Consider the following 24,353-nt stretch of genomic DNA (forward strand, 5'->3'; position numbering starts at 1 on the left):
GCAGTTAGATGAAGTTAATTTAGTACAGTCTATAACTATTACGTATAGTAATTTGGAGTAACCACATAATGTCTTGGTAATTTTCTGTGTAGAGATGAGTGTAGTACAGTAAAGATGGTGGAAAATTGCTACCCATGTTTTCTTAGCTATCTAAGCTTACTGACATGAAACTTATAAGATTTTAAACAATAGGGACTTTCTGACATGTAACAAAATCCATGTAAAAAAAAAAAGAAGAAAAGGTTAAGTCCTGAAGTTCCATTTCTGCTTTTCAACCAAAAAGTATGTTTATTTGAAACTGTATACAATCTGACATGAGCACAGAGCATTTACACTGTAATTTAATACATGAACTATAATTGCCATTGTCATCTTGTAAATCTCATCACCATTTTCCACCCTTTTTCTTCTTCTTTTGTTGCACCTTCCTCTGCTGCTGCCTTGGACCAGCACTTTCTGGTGCAGGACTTCCATGAGGGTTGGGAGATGCTTTGACTTGCTGACTTGGCATCTTTGTGATGTCACTAAAACAAAGTTTTATTGTCAGTAATTTTAATGATACATTCAGCATTACCAAAAACTGTGCTTTCATGAGGATATATGTGAACTATTAACAAAGTACATTGTATTTAGATGTAATGAAATAATATTACTACTTCTGGCCTATGTTTACCATTGACAAAACTACAAAAAATTATATAACTTCCAGAACTCTGAAAAAGCCTGCATGGAATATGAATTACAGTATCAAGGAAGAACATTCACAGTGTAGGAGAGGTGCTGAGAAAACTCCAATAAGCATGCCCTAATGAAGAATACAAGAGCTGAACTTACCTATAGTACACAACATGGGTTTAATGTCTGTATGATGCGGAATACTTTTTCTATATGGTGAGTGGTTGTCTTTCCTCATATCACTGACCTTAACAAAACACTTTCACTCTTCATAGGACAAGTTTTCATATGAAAACCTTTTTTTTTTTCAACATTTCAAAAAGAAATCCAAGCAGGAGAGATAAACAAAATATCTCAGACATTACATCTGAGAATACACTGTAATACTAAAAAGGGAATCAGATACTGGCTCAGAAATATTCAAAACTGTTCTCAATGTACCTCTGGCTGTCCTGCTCAGCCACTAATCATTTCACATGGAGCCATGCTCCATCTTCTCCCATATGCTCTTTAATCTTAAATTGTTTAGAAAGTATCAAAATGTAGTTCTTATGCCGCTTCATATTCCTTTTATTTTCTGTCTTCATATTAAACAATAATTTTACCTCACAACTGTGAGTTTTAGTGATTTCCCATCCTCTTAGGGTCACTATTCTACAAAGTGTGAGTCCTGTCCAGCATGTTTCTTATGTTTTAGTTACATTCAGTGCAACTGAATCTTGTTTGTTTATGCAACTGTAATACTGAGAAAGGGAGAAGATTAATGTGATAATATGAGAAGCAACAACGAAATTTATTATCGCTGGAGCACTTAAAACTGTAATTTAACTATGTTACTTAAAATCCGTCTTGACTGCAAATTTTTTTTTATTCATATGACCGGTTTCGGTTCATTCAGAACCATCTTCAGATCTGATATTTATGTCATATGTGACGTAGCATGTGAAAGTTGCTGGATTTGGATGGATTACTCCTGTAACTGAAATATCAGATCTGCAGATGGTTCTGAATGAACCGAAACCGGTCATATGAATAAAAAAAAATTTGCAATCAAGACGGATTTTAAGTAACATTATAAAATCACTGATTGCTGTTATTCCATAAGACATTATGTCTGTTTTTGCAAAATGTAATTTCCATACACATTTCCAAGTGTGAAATGTCATAATGCTTTTCTAAAATGTTAGTACAATATGTGCAGCAACTATTAACAGCAAAGACTGTATGAAACATTAATTCCTTTAAATTGGTTTTTTGACTATTTGAATTATGCAACAATGTTCTGAAATAGAACTCTTTTCTGATTGTAATTATTTTCGGAACTTGACAACCATACATTACATTTTGTGGCTACACTTATCAAAATTGAGAAAGCCAGAGATATATATACACACACACACACACACACACACACACACACACACACACACACATTTAATTTTCCAAAAAGTAAGTTCCCCACTGCATACAAGAAAAGCTGTCTTCAGGACACACACACACACACACACACACACACACACACACACACACACACATTTACTTTTCCAAAAAGTAAGTTCCCCACTGCATACAAGAAAAGCTGTCTTCAGGATGAAATCTTCCAAATTACTAAGCATAAGACAGGAGATGAGTTGGAGATACTTACTACATGTCGCTTGCTCCTGTTGCTGCTCCCTGAGTACCTTTTCCAATATCCTTGTTTCGACGATCCTTCTTTTTCCTGTAACCAGTCCTCTCATGCCGTGGCAACCAGCGTTCTGGATCAGGAGGGACATCAGGGTTATAGTTCTTCGGAAGCTTGGGCTTACGTTTCCGTTTGGATTTTTTCTTCTGCAAAAGCTCATCACGAGGTGTGCTAAAAGATGGATCCTTCATTTGAAATCCCATTTTGATGTAGCAACTGATATTTAAGTTTACATATAATGCAAGAAGATCCAAGCAATTACAATACAAAGGGAATATTTTTGGCATGGCATGCAGGTAATATTGATATCAAATTTTGTTTTTGGTTGGTACATGCTGTACATGTACAATAAGGTCATCCAAGTGTCAACTATATCTCCAGTTGTTTTGGTTATATGGCCTTTCAAATAGTTATGCTGTGTGTCTTTCACTCCAACAGATAAACTGGAATACAATACCCATATAAAACTTTTATTTGGATCATATACCATTAATAGAAATTTGCCCCAATTTTGATAGTAGTTCATAATGTCTATTCCCACATTCTTGCTAGTTAACAAATGCATTACTGAATTTAAATATACTGCCTCATCACAGAAGAGAACAATGGAAAAAAAAAAATCACAAAACCTTATTGGATAAATTGCAGTTGAAGGGATATGAATTAGATATTGCAATAAACATGTGAGAAGAGAGAGAGTACAAAGCATGTGTGCGATAGAAAGATAGTTGTACATTTTACATGAAAAAGTCAATGGTGTCATTCCATGCCAAGTTCCATGCCAAGTTCCTGCAGGACCACAGGTTTTTCTGAAATTGTGTGTGAACATTCACACATGCTCCCAATAAAGATGGATAAAGTTTTACTTCTGCCAATATAATACTTCCAGAGATATAGTCATTTGTTTGACACTATAGTGCAACTATCAAAATTGCACCCTGAGTTTTTGGCAACTTTGAGACAAATCTCTGGCAATATTTTCTGTAAAGCAATAATATTAAACAGTCTTGTACAACTTTTTGTTCTCTTGTACAACTTTTTGTTCTCTCAAGACTTCTTGAGCAATTTTCATATGAATAATGTCAAGGAAAAAAAGAAAAAAAGGAAGGATCTTCTGCAAACTCTTAAAAGCTTTTCATTGGTATGATCATGTTCTAAATCACCTAAAAAACTAGATTTGGTTTTGCAATGCAAGCATAAAGGCCCTAAAAAAATGACAAGGTGGAGGTGCCCTATTCCACTGGTACTCAAATCTGGCATCTTTTATCATGTTCCACAATTGTTTACCACTCTCTGGGGAAAGTGGTATCAAAAGTCCTTATTACTAGGATGTGAGATACTGAAAAAAAGGGGTGTATTTTATCATGGCTCATCACAAAATTTCACTCTGTTTCTCTGCTATGGTAACTACAGAATCAAAATGGTTATAAACTTCAAAATTTTACGGTGCATTAACAAGGCACTGGGCATCAAGGCAGTAAAATTGGTGTACAACGGCTGTGACATACAACATATAAACTGCTTTAAAGTTTTACACCACTTCACACTGCATCAGTTGTAGGGAAGTTCAGAGAAGTGTGCTTTTTTTTTTAAGGATTTTTGCTATAGAGAATTTTGTGCTAGTCGTTTTAATGTGCAGTGCTACCGACGTGATAGTTTAAGAGTATTTTGTTTTCGCATAGTTTGCGGTTTATGTGATCTGATGAAAAATTGTGTAAGTGGTGGCTTAACCACTACTGGTTTCTTTTAAACTGAGAAAACCAACATCCCCATCATCACAGGGGCCACACCCAATAGTTGTGCAACAGCAGCCACTGGTGGGTTTCTTCACCACAGGTTCCCAAGCCAGATACAGGATTCCAAGTCTGATTATACGTTCCTTTAAAACTAGAAGAGCTATCTTTTTAGGACCCTAAGATTATATTCCCCTCAAGCAGCATGGATTTTTTTACAGCTTTATTGATTTTCTATATAATCTCATGACGAAAACTATACTGCAGTCAGACAATGCCACTGACGGTGCTATAATAACTGCAATAACACGCTGTTACGGAATCCAACACTTGTCACTCCTTGATGGGCAATAAAATGAACTTGCTGAGACTTCTGGGTGAATAAATCTTATTAAAGCATTCTTCTCCTCGGCAGTAGTCTAACAGACATTTCCAGTCCATAAGTTTTTCAAAAAAGCATTCAGCATGTTGTCCTCACTGGAGGTCCAATCTATTTTGCTTCTGCAGTGAGAGCATTCATGTAATTAAATCTGCTTTCATCAGCCAAGAAGAAATTGAAAGAAAGGTAGCATTACAAAAGGAGTTGTTTTAACATGGGCATACTTTAAGAGGAACTAGAGAAAATCATTTTTGCCAACTGATGAAACACCAACTTGGATCAGTATATTTTAAAATGGCACATCATCTTTTCCGGCCAAAATTAGAGATAGTAGTGAAGGCGATAGTTTAACATTGGACCTCCAACCAGGAGAATATGCTGCATGCATCTCTCACATAATAATTCCTCTACTAAACTAGTAGCCATTAGTGGCGACTTCCTGGAGACACACACACACACACACACACACACACACACACACACACACACACTAACTATTTTGTAATCAAGATTTATAATAGTAAAATTTGACACTGCACAAAGGACCTGTCAAATTAATTACCAGTTACAGCTTTAAAGCTTTTGATCAATATCCAAGAAAACTAATAATAACCAGTAACTTTTTATTAGTCTTAAATCTGCCGATTTCTTTCTTTTGGCACTCATTATTCCTCAATGTTTGGCTTTACAATGAAATCAGCAAAACACAATGTGTGGACTGAAAGAATAATTAGATCATATGTGATGTATTTGGAAACTGTATAGTTGGTAAAAGAAAAGATGAACATGGAAGTATCGAAGGTTATGTGGGAGCACATTAAGGAATGTATCTTACAAAATAGAAGCCTTTGACATATTTAAAATAACAAATATTTTATTTTGCTGTGAAAGATTGCTATGGGAAATTTGACTGTAACACAGTCCTGAGAATTTTTGATACAGACAACACTAATGAAGTAGAACGTGGAGACAACATGGTAATATTAGAAGAAGGGAATAAAGGTTAAGAATTTAACTTCTCACTGGCACTGTAGTCATTAGAAACGGAGCATTAGCTAAATTAGGAATGGAAAGGGAGCAGCAGAGGCTGCAAAACAATACAAATAATAGGCATTTGTTTAAATTGAATAAGCAAGCTGTAGATACATAAAAAAGGACAGCAGTAACAAGGAATTGGACCCCCCTCATTCCAAATATGGGTCCAGTGTTTTTAACCACTCTGTGAACTTCATCAGTACTGTGATGAGGGAGACTGGGAAGGAGGGGAATGTGAGTGAAGAAAATAGAAAGACTAACTGAGTGCTACAAGATAAAACTGGTCACAGTTCCCAAAAGAGAAGTTAAAGAAATTCCTAGAGGATACACACAAAATTTGCAGTCAGATAAAGTAAATAAACCCTGGGAGCAAACATTCCAGTATGGCAACATAATCCTGCTCTTCAAAAACCACAACATACTTCATCAAATATTAGGCAGAGAAACTATATATTTCATGTTTGTAACAATTTCTCCTTCCCTTCAATAGTTTTAGGTATTTCCTTTTTATTCTTCCTAATTTCCATAGATTCCACAACAAACTTGCCAAAGACTAATATCTACAGATGCAACCATGATTTTTAAGTGTATTATTTGACCCTGCTCCAGTTGTTCCTAGCAAGTAGACTGCACATTCTTTTTCAAATAGTTTTATTCTTTCTTCACTCTGAAGAGCCCCATTAGTTTATACTCATCAGTGTGTATTGTAGTTAGACTTTAAATATGAATAATAACCAGCCAACCCCCCCCCCCCCCCCCCCCCCACACACACACACACTTATGACCCCTACACAGCATTAAGCTTTCAGAAAACTTTTGTTGTGTATTTCAGTTTTAAACTGAAACTGTCTCCTACAAGTCCAACCCTACCTCCACGACATTGGGAGAAGAGCATTCCAGCAACTAGCAGATAAGCTTGGAATACCAGCCTTGCTCATATAATTTCAAACAAGCTCACATTTGCAGCATTGTCTCCAGCACTGACCATAGGCTCCTGATTCTGAGCCAAGTGGAAGGGTTGGAATAGACTTCAAAGTTTCTGTGACAAGTTAGGTGGTGACTTTTGTACCACACGACTGAGAACTGCAGGCCCCCCTAAATTATATCGGGATATGTTACACATCAGAGGCTTCTATCCAGGTAGCTGACCTCACATTAGGGATTTTTTTTATTTCTACACTCTTCACCCACTCCAGACAATGATAGCTGTAGGAGATACCAAACTATTTCTGTAGGATCCAAAGAAATGCCACGTGAGGCTATTAAAATGCCAGTGACCTACAGCTGAAGTAGTCAACTTTGAAGCACTCCTAAAGACCAGAGCAGCTCACGTACTACTACGTAAAAAAACTTGGCCAAAATCGAAAATTGACAACGGTGAGATTTTTGCAGTAAAGCAAAATATATATCAAAAGAATAGGCTAATGGGAAATGGATGTGTTGGATTTGTTGCAGAAGAGAAATTCAAATCCATTGACATCTGAACTGAAGCCACATGGCAGACTGTTTGGGCAATACACAGCATCAAGGATGGGCAAAAACTTTTAACTGAATCTTTCTGCCAATCACCAGACCAACCCCCAGATGTAACCAAAAACTTTAGAGAGAAAAAAACAAAAAACTGGGTTCAGTATTATCTGTGATTCCCAATTATACTTTCATCTCTGAAGGAGACTTTAATCATCTAACACTCAATTGATGAAACTAGTTTTGTTAGCAGGGAACGTGACAAGATACCATGTAAAACAATATTAAATGCTTTCTCTGAAAATTACATAGAACAAAATCAAACAATGGAAACTTGGGGGTAGGAATATCAAACGTGTAGGAAAAGACAGATTGCTACTTACCATAAAAGAAGACATGTCAAGTTGCAGACAGGCACAATTAAGACATCGTGCCTGTCTGCAACATGACATGACAGGCACAATGTCTTAATTGTGCCTGTCTGCAACTTGACGTGTCTTCTTTATGGTAAGTAGCAATCTGTCTTTTCTTACATTGTTAATTACAAAGAACAGATATTAGATTAGATTAGATTTACTTTCATTCCAATTGATCCGTAGTGAGGAGGTCCTCCAGGATATGGAACATGTCAGAAAAACAACAATACATGACAAATATTTACAACTAAAACAAATAAGCTAATGTACCATTCCACAGGTCCCAAGTGGAATGATCGTCATTTTTTAATGAACACTAAGTCATTTTACAAATACTAATGCACTGAATTTAAAATAAAAAAGTTTTTATTTATTTATAAGGTAATAAACATGTAATACAACTACTGTAATACTTATTTACAATAAACACATTACTGCACTGAAATGGTGCAGAAGTTAGATTATACTTACACACACACACACACACACACACACACACACACACACACACACACAAATTTTCAGTGAACACATTACTGCACTGAAATTGTGGAGAAGTTATGTTGTATTTATATACAAATCAGTTGGTTTTACTGAGAAATTCATCAATGGAGTAGAAGGAGTTGGCCACCAATAAATCCTTTAGGCTTCTCTTAAACTGAATTTCATTGGTTGTTAAGCTTTTTATGGCTGCTGGCAAGTTATTGAAAATGTGTGTTCCTGAATAATGCACACCCTTTTGTACAAGACTAAGTGACTTTAAATCCTTGTGAAGATTATTCTTATTTCTAGTATTGATTCCATGAATTGAGCTGTTGGTTTGAAAAAGTGATATATTTTTAATGACAAATTTCAATAAGGAATAAATATATTGGGAAGCTGTAGTTAGTATCCCTAGTTCCCTAAACAGGCTTCTGCAGGATGTTCTTGAGTTCATACCACATATAATTCTTACTGCACGTTTTTGTGCCTGGAAAACTTTAGCTTGGCTTGATGAATTACCCCAAAAAATAATCCCAACTTTTGTCACATTGGTTTTATGGACATCAGGCCAAGGTCTAAGCCACATTTTTATGCCTGACGTTTTGTCTCTTATTGCGGCAGACACCCTCAGACTACATAAAGACATTAACTATCTACATGTTAGTAACATCTGAGGACGGTTCCTGCAGCAGAAGAAAAAACATTAAGCACAGAAATATGCCTTAGCCCACAGTCTAATGCCCATACAAAAAATATACCAGTACATAAGTACTGGCTGTGAGAGCCTGCACTGCATGATTACACCAAATAGTATCAAGCCCACTCATGACAAAAACGTACACTATCTATTCATCATTCACCTTTATGATCGCTTGAAGTTACTCAATCACTTTCAATGAGATGCCATTGTTTGTGGAGGAATCACAGCCCATTCTTCCTCAAGAACAGACACCGAAGAAGGTGGGGCCTGGGATATGGAGCCAAGTTAATTTTCTTATTCATCCCAATGGTGTTCCATTGTGTTCAGGTGAGGAACTCCAGATAGGCCACTGCAATTCAGAAATGTTGTTGTCCACAAGCCATTGCCTCGCGGGTGCTGTTTTATGGCAGGGTACATTATGATGCCGATACAAACTATTATCATCTCCGAACTGTTCCTCTACTGTAAGCATACACAATGCTGCAAAGTGTGCATATACCCCTACATATTTAGCATTTTTGCAAGTGAAATAAGAGGGCCACACACCGACACTGAGAAACACCCTCATGCTGTAACACCTCCCCCAATCTTCAGTGCTGGCATTACATATGATGACAGGTAACTTTCTCCAGGTATCTGCAAACCCACACCCTTCCATGAGATTGCCACAGTGTGATTCCTCACTCCAAATCACTCATTTCTTCTTCCACTGCCCAGTGGCATCATGCTTTATGCCAACTAACAGTCACTGAACTGTCCTGAGTGACCCATCCTGTTACTACTTTAGTGACAAAACAACACATCCCACCTTATTTTATACGGTTGGTCCGCCTCTTGTGTCATCTAAAGGTCAGTTTTGCAGTACATAAAAGTGTCTAGATACTTTTGATCATGTAGCATATTAATTCTAAAGGCAACAAACAGATCTGACTTGTTTGAGGATGTCCACGCTGAAGCCAAGTGTGACCATAAGACATCTGTAGCAACAAATATTACCAAAGTAGAAGAAGTAATTAAAACAAGATGAAAGATTTATATGTTCAGTACACTAGATAAAGAGGTACTACTATCATAGCTCAAGGAGGAACTTCAAACATTTAGCTCTGAACAGTAGCACATAGAGAAACTGTACCTCAGTGTAACAGTTCATAATAGAAGTGACCCTCCATGGTATAAAGGCTCTGTAAAGAAACAGGGACTACTGCACAACAGATGCAAAACAACGCATAAGCCTATGAAAAACACTTGGCTGTCAAAAGAGCAAGCCTTCAATGACTACTGTAGCAGAATTCAATCAAAAGACAGCATGCTATTTTGGATGTTGAGTCACTCAGAGATACAAAAGTAAATTCAGGAGTGCCCCCAGAGAGGCATACTGGGGCTCTTTCTGTTCATAATTTCTTAATCTGGCAGACAACAGTGAAGTCAGATTTTTTGAACATGAAAAATCTGCACAAATATTCAGTCAGATCTTTATAATATTTAACAGAGGTGCAGAGACTGGCAACTTATTTTAAATGTTCAGCAATTTGAAATTGTGCACTTCACAAAGTGAAGTGAATATTAGCAATGTGTTTTAATTGTTGAGAAATGTGGAACTGTACATCTAACAAACCACAGAAACATAATACCCTACAACCACAATAGCAATAATGCACAATTGTAATCAGTCAACTCATACAAGTGCCTGGGTGTAACACTTTGTAGGTAAAGCAGGTGGCAGACTTCAATTCACTGGTAGGATAATGGGAAAACACAGTGACTCTACAAAGGAGATTGCTTAAAAATCTCTTGTACGAATCCCACAATATTGCTGAACTATGTTGAATATATCAATAAAGGGCAGCAAAAATGGTTACAGATTTCTTAGACCCATGGGATGGCATCACGGAAATGCTGAAAAACCTGAACTGACAAGATTTCTGAAGCTTCAAGAACCAAAAATTACATGAGAAACCTAGGAACATACCACAGCACTAAAGGTATTGCTCCCATAGTGAGCACAAAGATACAGTAAGACTAATTACAGTGTGCACAAATGCATTAAAATAATCATTCCTCCAGCACTCATACCCAAATAGAATGGGAAGAAACTGTAATAAGTGGTACTACAGAAATACACTGTTGTGAACTTTTAGTGCTTTTGTGAATGTAGATGTGGATACAGATACAGAATGATTCTGAGGGTGAAGTACAGTGGGAAATGCATATACCCTGTGACTGCTACCATAACCTGTGAATGCCACACAGGTTCCTGAACAAAATGTTGTATGGGGAGCTCTGGTTAGGCCTAACAAACCAGCAGAAGAAAACAAAAAAGTCCCAGAAAGAATGATTATGGAGGAAGCAGACTTGAATGTGGAAACTGACTCAGAATTTGAACACTGAACCTACAGATTTGACAGGAAAATAAGAAATTGTACATTTGATGGAAAGTAGGAAACTCGGCATATTAGGATCAGGAGAGGCAATGTTCAGCAAATAAGAACAGAGTTTAGGAGAGGTTTCCAGTATACTGCAGTCAAAATAAGGAAAAAAACAAACGAATGGGGGTGGTTCTGGGAACTGTACTTAAAGCTGAAGTGACATAAATATGACAGGATGATGAAAGTTAAAGTATAGATAAAGATGTTGAGTTTTGAGATGTTGCAGACTGCCAAGCAGGAAAGAAGATGATCGAGGAAAATGCCAATACAGCTAAATTGCCAAAATACAATCATTACAGGTTACCTGAATGCTCATGTGAACACGGAAAGAAATGGATATGAGGTATTGGAAAAAGAAGGTTGGGGTAGCAGAAAGGAAGGAGGTTATTAGAGTGGAAAAACAGGCTGACTATAGGAAATTCTTCATACATTAACGATTGGAAATTCTTCGTAAAAGAAATGAGATGATAGCATGAAGGCTGTTGTGGATTATATAATCTTTTACAGGGAACTGGAAGGGCATGCCACTGAGGTAAAATTTAACACCCTAACATTCCTTACATAATGACAAAATGACAACCAGCTGCTACTGGCACGTCTGAGAACCATGGAGGAATAAGAACACTAAAACAGGAGAGAAAGTAAAAGTGTGGAAACAAAGCAAGAAACAAGACAAAAGCATCAAAAAGACAAGATACCATAAGGTGAGCCCAGATCAGGGGAAGAGGAATGGCAAAAGTTTAAGACAACACCTGTTGAAACTACAGTATCAGTTTGTAAAAGAGCAAGCAACATATAAAGATGTAAGAAAAAACTTGGTGTAATGTGAGAGTTAAAGCAGCAGTACAATGACGTAACAGAAAATTTGGGACGTATTTTTAGACAAGGATACAAGATGCAAGGGATGTATACAATACCAAAAAGAGGTAAGCCAAAAAGATACCAGCAGAGAAGAGGGGAGAAGATGGACTGGCAAACAGACAAAGATGGAAGAAAACAACAAACGCAATGAGAATGAACAGTATGGGACGATGAAGGGAAGAAGGAAAGGTCTGGGTAAAATCCTGCTACATTCAATACGAATGGTGAAACTAAATAAGAGGAGACCTGAAAAGAGCTCACAAAGATTAGAGTTTGTCTTATTCCCTCCTGAGGCTATATGACTTAATACTTTTTCCATCTTATATAGGTGGGATACCACAATCCAATAATGCTTCTTTTGAAAGCTTACAGTTTTGAACATTGCTATTACTCAGCAGCTGTATACTAGTTTCAACATAGGATTAAACAGTTAACTGGTTGCGCATAAACGGTAGGTACAGTTACCTAGGTTTCGACACCTACAGGGGTGTCTTCATCAGAATGAAATGCTGAATCCTATAAAACAGTACATAGACAATCAATTATGGCAAGAAACACATTAACCAAGATGCAAGTTTCATGATGCCCAAAGGTTACTTATGTAAAACTGCTGTTAATGCATCAGGATTGGCCAGGAGGGGGAAACAGTAGGCACCCGTTGAGGTGAAAAATCAAACATAGTTTTTACTGTATGAATGTTTACTGCCATAAAAAATGAAGGAGAAGCCACCGAGACTGAATGGGCAGCCACCCAAGAGAGCAGGAGAAGAGAACATCTGGTCGGGTCAGAAGCTGCCAGCAGAAGACACCGTGTTTGCTCCCAGCAGCTGGCTGCGGTTCCACCCCCACTTGACCCTCTCCAAGCATCCCTATTGGTCGGCCAGATCGTAAGACGCACAGATAGCGTTACTGCGTCAGCAACATGTGAATTTAGCTGCTGATGGTTCAACACGTCAGTTTCAGAGTGGTTCTATCTAGTTCTGGGCAATGTGACAGACGCTGCAACTAGCCACCAGGCAGAAGGCACTGACGAACATCAAGTGAAAAACAAAAATCAAATTGTTATATTAATAAATCCATTCATTAATGGCCCCCACTGTACATTACATGATTTAAATGCAATAGTCAGAATCTGGAGCAGCTATGCTCAAGTCAAAAGTAAAATAAAACATTCTAGCCTTTTCCATGTGTGCTCAGCTGGCAAATTCTACCACCAGCCTGTCGGCCTGGCAATGGATAACCCACTGGCAGGCATCTTGGCTGATATTTTCGTTAATTTGCTGGAAGAGAAATTCTTCAATATTTTTCAGTTGCTCATCTTGGTATTTTGTATTATGCTCGGTATGTAGATGACGTTTTGATCGTATACAATGGTTCTCAGGAAGGAATTCAGCATTTATTTGAAATTTTTACAGTCTTCATTAAAAATATAAAAACAAACCTTCACTTGTGACTTAGAAAATAATGACTGACCGCTTAATTACTTCGCCCTCAGTATTGCTACTGACAATGACAGACTTACTTTAGGTATTTTTCAGAAAGCCACTAATACAGATCAAATTGTGTCTGCTAGTTCAGTGCATCCTCATTCCCATAAACCTTTTTTCCATTCAGCCATTCATCGTGTAGCCTCTGTACCTCTGTCACCTGACAAGCTTATTGATGAGATGAACACAATAAAAACTACTGCAGTTAATAATGGCTATGATCCCATGTTAGTTGACAAGATCTTCAAAGTTAAACCGACACTTAGGTGACCACTTTGGGCAGCAGTGCTATTCCTGACAGTAACAAGTACAAAAATGTTTTCTTGACTCCATTTTTAGGCCATATTTTGTATAAAATTTGTCATCTTCTGATTAAAAAATGTGGATTCAATGTTGCCTTTTCTACAAACAATAACTTCCAACAAAATCTCATTCACAATCTCAAGTCCACAGCAGCTCCGATATATAATTTAGGATGCATAAAATCACTTGTGATGTGTGTCCCATTTATTACACAGGACAAATTGGAAGGTCTTTTAGTGTCAGGTACAAACAAGATTTGTTGAAAAAAGAGAAACTAACGTACACAATTCCACTTTTGCTTGTTTATCTGCTAATTTCCGGACACAAACTGAAACACACTGAAGAAATTTCCATTTTATATAGAGAAAGGAAAGGTCATAGGCTTGACGTACTCAAGGAGCTGGAGATTTTCAGACATATTCCAAGAATGATGGCCTCATCCTCAATGAACAGTTACAACTATGTAACAAAATTTTTTTTCAATCCACTGCTCACAAAACTTTTATTACACTATTATTTACCACATTTACCCTGCTTCTGGTTTCAAAACATTATTTTCTTCTAATCTCAGATATATGCTGCTGATGTTACCTTAATGCAAATATTTTCTGGATTGTACAGCAGTTTGTAACATTTTTTTCTGTAATTCTGTCCTTTATGTAATAGTAATTTCTGCAAAGCCTAACAGACCGCTCTGTTATATTTAATCTGCTTGACTACTGTGTATTTTCAAAAAGGCTTTAAGCTCCTTTTATACTTTGTTTTTAAGATTAACTGTTATTTTCTTCAGTTATTTCTGTCATAATGTTTCAAATGGGCACATGTTACTGTCCGTGCCAGATAGGCGGCACAACATACTGTTTTTGTGGCAGCAATGTAAGCCACTGGGCTGATCAGTCCGATTATGTTCCCCGCTGGGCCGCACACATGGCAAAGGCTAGAATGTTTTATCTTACTTTTCACTTGAGCATAGCTGCTCCAAATTCTGACTATTGCTTTTTAGCAATGTAATTTTACGTAAGTAACCTTTGTGCATCATGAAAGTTGTCATACGGGTTAATGTGTTTTTTGTCATACTTTATTTCCCATGTATTATTTTACAGGATTCAACAACATTTCATTCTGACGAAACCCCTAGTACGTGTCAAAACCTAGGTCACTGTACCAATGCAATTTTCTTAAAAGCTGAAATGCATCAGTGCTGATTAATATTTAAATCTACACATGTACAAATAACAATATATGACCAGGTGATCCATCCACAAAGGAAGCTGTGGTAGTATCAATGTCAGTTGTCTAAATACAGTACACACATTTTTAAAAAATGTGGAACTCACAAATTACATGCGCACAATGAACAAATACATTTTCTCTCATATCATATCAAGGGTCTTCCTTACTCTGGTTTTGGTGAGGGCTCCACCTTTGCTGCTGCTTTCTTTATCACTTTGCTGCCCATCATCCAATTGGAGGTTTCCAGGGCATCTACATCTGCTCTATTAGTGAAGTCCAGAGGTGGTAATTCCTTGCTCAGTGCCTGAGCCTTTGCTGGATCAAACTGAAATCATGTATCATTTCAATGACAAAGACATTCACACAACTACTGACAACAAAATGCCTGACTATACTGCCACTGAACTCAAATCAGCTGTAAAAATCTGAAGAAGGATGATCATATAATGTCATTGTAGTACCACATTTTAACACCAGGCAGTAAAGGGACAGCCCTACGTCAAATATCAGTTTTATGACATCTTGTTATCAATTAAGAGTGGTTTTTGGGAATTATGTAAAACTGGAATCTATTTATTACTCAAGGCCCTTCACCTATTAATCTCAGATGTGGCAAAATGTGAAATGGCTGACAGATACAATGAGTAACACTAATCAGAAATTATTTTACTTCCTAAGGCATCAAGAAAGGCGTGACTAGTTTAATTGTAACAGACATTCCAAAATTTATGTTCAAAAACAGAAAAGTTTTACTTTCTTAAAGCCCCCCCCCCCAAAAAAAAACACAAAGTATTTTACCTGAGCATATGCAACAACTAGCTGAGCAAGTGTCTTTTTGTCTCCTGGATTCAGCCTCAGCAACTCCTCCAAGCTCTTGGCAGCAACATTTGGCTCTCCTCCTCGCAAGTGAAACTCTGCAGCTTGTCTCCAAAGGGTACTCAAGTCTCCTGTGCTGACCTGTGCATTTTTTACCCAGTTATCAGTTCAAAAGAAATATCAGTGTCAAAATTTGCAAGAATGGCTTAAGATTGTTTCACATATTTTGCACTCAAGTCGAACAGGTTTAACAATGACCCAGTCATAATTCCTGTCATTTTGCAACAGATTACTTTAAGAAGAGAAAATAAATTTTAACATTTATCACATACACTGATCAGGAAAACACCAACACAATGCTACAAATCTATAGCACACATAGAATAGTTTTATACTTCACTAATGATAAAACTGCATGCTCTCCTGTTAATGAGGGGACGGTAGAAGATAAGGAAATAAATTTATTTGGAAAAACAGGGACACATTTCACATTTATAAATTCAATAAAATAATCTAAAATTATGTGATGTTGACATCTAGTTTTACCTTATTCTTTCTATACCAGTCCACAGCATCTTTCAATACAACTGATGCTCCTTCACGATTGTTGTCAGCAAGGTACAAGGTAACCAGAGCACTTACAATTCCAGGTTTAAATGTTGCATCACCAAGTGTCTGAAGAATTTTGCAAGCTTCTTTGCGATCACCCTGAAAGCAATATTCAATGTATAGTTTAATGATGATGTAGCAATGTATCTAAGTAACAAGACCGTTACTTCATTGCCTAAAAGAGATTTTCCCCATATTTCTAATTTGGAATACCATCTCTCTGCACTAATTTTTATTATGTGTGACAAGTTTTGCTTTGTAGTGTAAGTGCAAAAGGAGGAGGTACACTTACATGGTCAGGGCTATGTACAAGCAAATTTTGAGTTTGCAACATTACTTATTAGAGACTACTCAGTGTGCAATTATGATTGAATACACAATATGATTCATATCATTTCCAATAAAGAAAGATATCACAGTCTTCAAGATTGTCATGTATGATGACCGATTCTTTTTTCATATTCTCAGACACACACTGTATTCACACAGAAGCCTCCCACTCCCCTCCATGTTTACACTGCTGTGGCAGAAACAAAAAATCATTTTAACTCTATAATGAAATTTACAAATATCCAGAATGCCCTCCAGAAATGATATGCCACAGTAGGTTCTTCATGTGTGAATTACCTCAATTGAAAAATGTGGAAGAGCATGCTCTTCAAGCTAGTGAATCTTTGAATAGTGTGTAGAGAGCCATCAGGTACAAGACTGTACTTGGAAACATGCAGCAACAATGTCAGTAAATAAAGTTGTGTAAGAAACTTTTCTCAAAATAAGAGAAAGTGACTGCTCCTAACTCTGCTGTGGGAAACTTTTTTCTTTCCTATTTTTTTGCTGACCAATAAAAATAATGACAGGGACAGGGTGAAGATTCTATAAGATTCGGAATTTTTGAGAATGGAAGGGAATTTTGTGACTGTCATCATTTACACGGTGTACCTGTAGATACCAAACAATCTTTCAATTTACAGTATAGTTTACAAATCACAGGTTAGAAGCACTTTGTTCTCCCACTGTCACGCCAAACTGCACTGTTACTGTAACCTCTCAGCATTCCATACCATTCTGGGTTAGTATGCAAAAGCATAAAACATGTGACAAATTCTCATGGAAAAATATTTCCACCTGGTATTATTGGAGTCCAATATGAATAAAATCTGATAGTGACAGTGGAAAATGTTTCAAAATGAGGATTCATCCTGCTATGGCAAATGGTTAGGTGAATCACAATGCTGTGAAAAAGTCCCCAGAGTACTAATTTTCACTAGCATTAATAAAAAAACCTGAATATGCTATGTGAATGAACCAGATCTTTCTTTTTAATTTACTAGGAAACCCATGTTATGACATCCTGACATCCATGTTGCATTCACACATAAGCAATGAAAAAGTAACCTTTCAGCACAAATCACACATGAGGTCAGTCAGCACATCCAATGTGGACATAATGGTTTAAAAGGCATTATACAATGAAGAGCCAAAGAAACTGATGTATCTACCTAATATCGTGTAGGACCCCTGCGAGCCTGCAGAAATCCACAACACAACGTGGCATACATTCAACTAATGTCTGAAACAGTACTGGAGGGAAATGACACCATGATTCCTGCAGGGCTGTCCATAAATCCATAGAGTATGAGGAGGTGGAGATCTCTTCTGAAAATCACATTGCAAGGGATCTCAGATATGCTCATGTCTGGGGAGTTTGGTGACCAGCGGAAGTGTTTAAACTCTGAAGAGTGTTCCTGGAGCCACTCTGTAGCAATTCTGGACGTCTAGGCATTGACCTGCCAGAATTGCTCAAGTCCATCGGAAGGCACAATGGACATGAATGGAATCACGTCATCAGACAGGATGCTGGCTTACATATGTGTCATCTGTCAAGAGTCATATGTTGACGTATCAGGGGTCCCATATAACTCCAACTGCACATGCTTCACACCATTACAGAGGTTCCACCAGCTTGAACAGCCCTCTGCTGACATGCAGGGTCCATAGATTCATGAAGTTGTCTCCATACCCATACATCTGCTCAATACAATTTGAAACAAGACTCATCTCACCAGGCAACATGTTTCCAGTCATCAACAGTCCAGTTTTGGTGTTGACAGGCCCAGCTGAGATGTAAAGTTTTGTGTCATGCAGTCATCAATGCTCCAAATGCCCAAAACTATGATATTTCATTGAATGGTTCGCACCCTGACACTTGTTGACGGCCCAGCACCCAAGCAGCAGTTTGTGGAAGGGTTGTACTTCTGTCACATTGAACAATTTTGTCAGTTGTCATTGGTCCCGATCTATCAGCATCTTGTTCTGGCCGCAGCAATGTCGGCGATTTGATGTTTTACCGGATTCCTGATAGTCACAGTACACTCGTGAAATGTCTACCATTTAATGGCCTTCCCCCTGTCTTCTTCAGGTTAGCCTCCATACAAAAACAGTTTTAGTTGTTCTTCCAGTATCCATCCTGAGGAAGTGTCTAAGCCAGGTTATTATTCTACTTTTGTAAGTCTTACGATGTCAGCTCCTGGTATGAGGCAGTCCAGCTCAGCATTCATCCTAGATCTCCAGAAACCATTATTATCCTGAACTGCCCCACAGATCTTGCACAGCACTCTCCATTCAAAAATTTCCTGAGCTGCTGCTCATCAACACTCATTAGCATCCATCTTTCACATCCGTAGGTTACAACTGGACTGATCATGACCTCATATAGGTGCAGCTTCAGTTGCCTATTTAATTACCTAGAGGCCAACAATTTCTTAATCATGTGGAAGCATCTGTTACCACTTAGGACACATAGTTTTATTTCAGTTGACATGGAATTCGTGCTGTTAATATTAGAGCCCAAACAGTCAAGGTTCTGCACATGTTCAAAATTGAAACTCTCTGCTGAAAATCCATGCAAGTAATTATTTTCATTCCTGGTGAAATTCATGTACTTAGTCTTTGTTTCATTTATAGAAAGGCCTCTAGGTTCTGTAGCTTCTTTCAGCTTGCATATTGTCCTCTATTGATACCCTCCTACTAATAACTGCTACGTCATCAGCATATGCACATATCTGAGTCAACTTTGTGCCTATGTAACAAGAGATCTGAAGCTTCCACATGGTTGTGTCAAGAGTCAGCTTGAAATGCATTGTAGAGATTGTGTCCCCTTGTCTGACTCCTTTACTAAGGCTAAACCACTTGCTCAGTTCTCCATCCACTCACACTGCATCCATTGGAACCAGCCAATGTTGCTTGAATAAGTGAGACATACTTTGATGGTATACATAGAGGTTATGAAGCTCAATGTTATACTCATATGCCTTTCATGCATTTGCTTCAACACAAATATCTGGTCTGCTTATTAGGCCAAAATCCCTACACTGATACACACCCAGAATCCCTTCTGCACATGGTGCTAACCTGTTATAGATAATACTAGAGAAGATCTTATAGGTTACATTCAGCAGGGAAATTTCTCAGTAATTTGAACAGCAGGTCTTATCTCCTTTCTTGTGTATTGGTTGAATTACACTAAGGCCCATTCTTCTGGGATTCTTTCCTGATCCCATATCAGCTTAATAAGTTTGTGGATCTGCTTAAGAAGATCAGTTCCTCCCATTTTTTACCATTTCTGCAGTTACTTCCTGATGCTTTGTAATTTTTTTAGACTTCCTCTAATGTCAGTTCCTTTATTTCTAGATCTGTGGTATAATAGAGTGGCTGCTCATTCCTTATAGGATTGCCCTCCAAAATTTCCTTGAAGTATTCTTTCCATCCATCCAGAACATCTTGTTTATCTGTTATTGAATTTCCCCCCTTTGTCCTTACAAGCTGTTATTTCTGGTCTATCTTGCTTTCATTCCTTTGGTACAGCTCTTCCTCCATCTCCTTTATCTTTCTCTTCATGGCTTCCCTTTTCTTCCTCCTACATACCTTTGCCGCCTCTATTCTCTTTTCATTATATAATGCCTGACTTTATCTAGTATTCTGCTGCAAGCATTTCAACCTTGCTTCCTTTTTACGTTCCACTGTCTGTCTAGATGCAACATCATACCAGTCTTCATTCCTAAGTCGTCGTCTTTCTCCCAGTATTTCATGTGCTGTTGTCCTAATGGCCTCTTTACTCGAGTTCCATTCTCTGTCTATATCATCTCCACCATCTTTTGTTTGTAACTCCTGTTTCAATCTGTTCTAGTACTCCGGAACAGTAGCACTATCTTTCAGTTGTTTTATATTCCATTCCTTTACTCTGGTAATACTTCCTTTTGCAGCCATGGAAAGTTTGTCTCATTTTGGCTTCTACTAGGTAATGTTCAGAATCAGAATTAGCTCCTCTGGAAGTGTGCACATTCTCCATATCGGATGCCCACCTCTTTGATATCAATATATGGTTTACTCGGTTTGTTCATTTGTTCCTGGTATTTTCCATGTCCATTCGTAGAGATTTTCCCTTGGAAAACAGGTACTTACTGCCTTCAAATTGTTTGCAGAAGGAAACTGGGCAACCCCCATACTATTATTATTAGTTTCATCATGCAGACTTTCCTTACTAAACACACTTCTAAATGCCTCTTCCTTCCCCAGTTTTGCACTATGGTCACCAAGAACTGTTCTGGAATTATATCTTGGTATTGCATTAGAAACCTCCCTTAGTTGATCATAGAAGGTGTCCACAGTATCTTCATCTGAGTCTTCTGTAGGTGCATATACATTCACAAAGGTCACATTGCCTTTCATTCGCAGAGTACATATTCTTTCACTATGTGGGGTGAAAGCAATAACAGACATATGCATATCCTTGGAGACTATAAACCCAACTCCAAACTCCCCTTGTCTTTTGTCTTTTCCTGAATGGTACAGAGAGAATTTCTGCTTATAAACCTCTCCACTTCACTTCCACCTGATTTCCTGCAGTGCAACAACTCCCATTCCATATCTTAGCACCTCTTCTAAAACACTATTCACCACTTCTGTTTGCAACAGTGTACACATGTTCCACGTTCCAAATTTAAGCACTGATAAATCCATATTCCTGTTTCCTAGCACAGTTTGTCTTCATAGGGGAAGTCCAGCATTCCTTGTTAAGTTATTCGCAATAATAGATTTTTACAAGGCAGAGGTATTAACCCTGCATTCAAGCCCTAACCTGGAGGATTGGGCTTTCATTTCAGGGTTAGCTCCACTAAAGGGGTCAATGACCTAGCCTATAGAGTCCCCCCCTACCCTATGGTTTGGGGCACACTGTCTCCTCAGTCGGAACCATTCCAATTCGGGTGACCTTGCCAGTAGTTACCACTTTTGGCCATAGTCTGGAGATAAATCTGTTCAACCGTGACAATCTAAACTGGCAACTTCTGGATCAAATCTCACAATGCCGTCTTCTTTTTAATGTGCCCCCCCCCCCCCCATATCTCACATGTGTGGGTAACCTGTATTGTTAATTTTTGGCCTGTAGTTTATTACTAGCAGTAAATAACATACATTGTAACCTTTTCTGTTTAACTATAACAATTTGTCATTTTCTGCCTTTTCACAAGGCAAGTGGTAACCTGTAGTTCCTTCAGATGTCATACTGTCAAAGGTAGGGGATAAGAGCAGAGAACACTTATCCAAGAACAGAATCACACCATGATCAGTCCAGTTATAATACACAGATGTGAAACATGGACACTAACAAGTGCTGATGCAGAGAATTGGAGAGGTGTCAGGTGGAGAGTAGGATACAAACAGGCTACTGTGTAAACAGTGTGAATGAGTGTACATAGGCCTATGCATGTAATTCATTCTCATAAGCCCTTGAATCATCAGCCACACTGTTTTCTTTATCCTGTTTATCTCTGCTCCAGCCCTACCTCTTTATATGCATGTGAGCTCTCAATTACCACTGCCAGGATGAGGTACTTTGCCTCGCCCATATACCAACCCTCTTCACCTGTAGTCCCTCAGTCTCCCTGGATCTTGTCATTCTGTATTCTTCATCACAAAGAAGTTCATTAATCCACCCCAGTGAAGAATATTAATAATTCAACTTCTTGTCCAAGTGCCAATCCACTGGTTAATAATTACTTTATATGGTTGCCTTTACTCTTTCTATAATTTAATCATGAAGTTACTGAAGAATGTTCAACTTATAATTTTAACACAATTATTAGCATTATTCAATGTCAATTTATCTGAAAAGTGTATGCTTGTAATGTTAGTTGATGCACAGTCTAAACAGTCACTTCTAGTGCCACAAACATGCTAAAAATCTTTCTTTCATGTGGAAGGAAAATCTATCACAGAAAATAGTGAAATGCTCACAATTCACCATTCAGTAGCCAACATGGTTATTGACACAAAGTGACATTTATGCAGAAACAAGGAAACATTAGAAATACTAGACTGCTGAATTAGTCCAATTGTTTTAAAGAGAGGATGAATGAGTTGCTGAAAAATCATACATTTAGCTAGAAATATGCTTGGGAGTGAACTTCGGCATATCACAGTATTGTCTCGATTACAAGGAAAGTAATTTTGATAGACTTATCTTCAGACTAAAAACAATAATTAAGAATCTAATACTCAAAAACCAATACTGAGCCATTTTAGGCACCTCACTGATTCCTACAAAATGAACGACAATAAAATAAAACTAGTACGGATGAAGTACTATTTGATTTAGTACGTGATAAATACATTTTACGACTTACATCTGTCAGGAGCAACTGTACAGCTGCCAATTTCAGAGCCAGCTTTCTGTCCTTGTGTTTCACAGAACATTTGTCCAGCACAGTAGCAGCTTCTTTTGTTTTCCCATCTTTCGCCAACTGTACAGCACGAATTAGTGCTGCCTCTACACCCATGTCTGGGTAATTCTGTTGTAATCGTTCACATAGTTGCTGACACTGTTCTCCCTGATTGTACAAAGAACATTGGCACATAGTTTTAAACAGTACTTAAAAGTTGCCTGATGCATAGCATAACAAAAATGAAAAATTTTCTAACTACATGTAACCTAGATAAAAGTAGTTTATTATTTTTAAAATAACACTAAAACACTTGTTTAAATGAGACTAACACAGTAAAATGAGTGTGGATTTGAAGTCTTTCTGATAAAGGAAATATCAAACATCTAATGCCATTATAATATATGCACAAGTCAGCTGAAAACATATCCACCTCCATTTGACGCACTATTATTTCTCAGATAATGAAAAAATGAGGCAAAAAGTTCGAGAAGGCCACTATTAAGATTTATAGCACTATAAAATCCATAAAAAACATAGAACAAATTTTAGTAATACCTGATTTGTATAAAGTGCCAACAGGCAATGATTGAGAGCTATCTTTTTCCTTTGTCGTGAAGTTAGTTTGTGTTCAAGACCGTCAAGCGTGGCACTTTTTATTTTCTTTTTTGAGTCAAATACATTCTGGTCTTTATTCAGAGTAATCAAGTTATTACTTATAATGGCCACTAGGCCAATATCTGCTGGTTTTTGTTTCAGAACTGCTGCATAAATAGCCTGGGCTTCTTTCTCACGACCTTGAACATGCAAACAATATGCCAGCTGGACCCTTGAATGAAAGCAAAATGTCTTTAGTGTTAATCAGAATTATAGCTATTAATTAACCTGCACTTTAATGATTTATGAAAGAAGATATTGACAAGTTCTTGACATCTTGTTACTAAAAGTTTACTTACAGAGCAGTGATTTGCAAGCATCACATTAAAACAATTCAGTATTGACAAAGACTAAATACATATGTACACATAAGGTTGTATTTAGGATCTACAGACCCTTAGGCTGAACCTGAGGTGTGGAAGCTACCAGAGGAAATTTTGAGACAACTAACCTGCAAAAACAGTATTTTACAGAAAATTTCCATTTAAAAGGCTATAATGCAGCATTTAAAATTTCCTTACTTTACTGAGTACAATTTTAGTTTACAATTTAATGAATTACCAAGACACAAAAAATATGAAAGGAATTTAGATCACTAGGATGTTAATTATTAAAATTGCTATGAACAGCTACAGAAAAAGAAGTTGGGTTCATGTCCATGCAGCAATAG

At 37.5% G+C, this 24,353-nt stretch overlaps 1 protein-coding gene across 1 annotated transcript in view; it reads right to left on the reverse strand.

The window, feature by feature from the left end:
- Positions 1-261: 261 nt before the first annotated feature.
- The window catches only part of LOC126187872 (signal recognition particle subunit SRP72), a 49,802-nt gene continuing 25,710 nt past the window's right edge, over positions 262-24,353 (reverse strand). Inside the window, exons 6-12 of the mRNA XM_049929202.1 lie at positions 23,585-23,855; positions 22,991-23,194; positions 16,245-16,406; positions 15,681-15,839; positions 15,050-15,207; positions 2,321-2,530; positions 262-524 (exon numbers count right to left, since the gene is read on the reverse strand). Of these exons, the coding sequence (XP_049785159.1) occupies positions 386-524; positions 2,321-2,530; positions 15,050-15,207; positions 15,681-15,839; positions 16,245-16,406; positions 22,991-23,194; positions 23,585-23,855 (1,303 nt within the window). The 3' untranslated portion in view covers positions 262-385. The remainder of the gene's footprint in view (positions 525-2,320; positions 2,531-15,049; positions 15,208-15,680; positions 15,840-16,244; positions 16,407-22,990; positions 23,195-23,584; positions 23,856-24,353) is intronic.

This window comes from Schistocerca cancellata, chromosome 5 (genome assembly GCF_023864275.1).
Source record: "Schistocerca cancellata isolate TAMUIC-IGC-003103 chromosome 5, iqSchCanc2.1, whole genome shotgun sequence".
Taxonomy (NCBI): domain Eukaryota; kingdom Metazoa; phylum Arthropoda; class Insecta; order Orthoptera; family Acrididae; genus Schistocerca; species Schistocerca cancellata.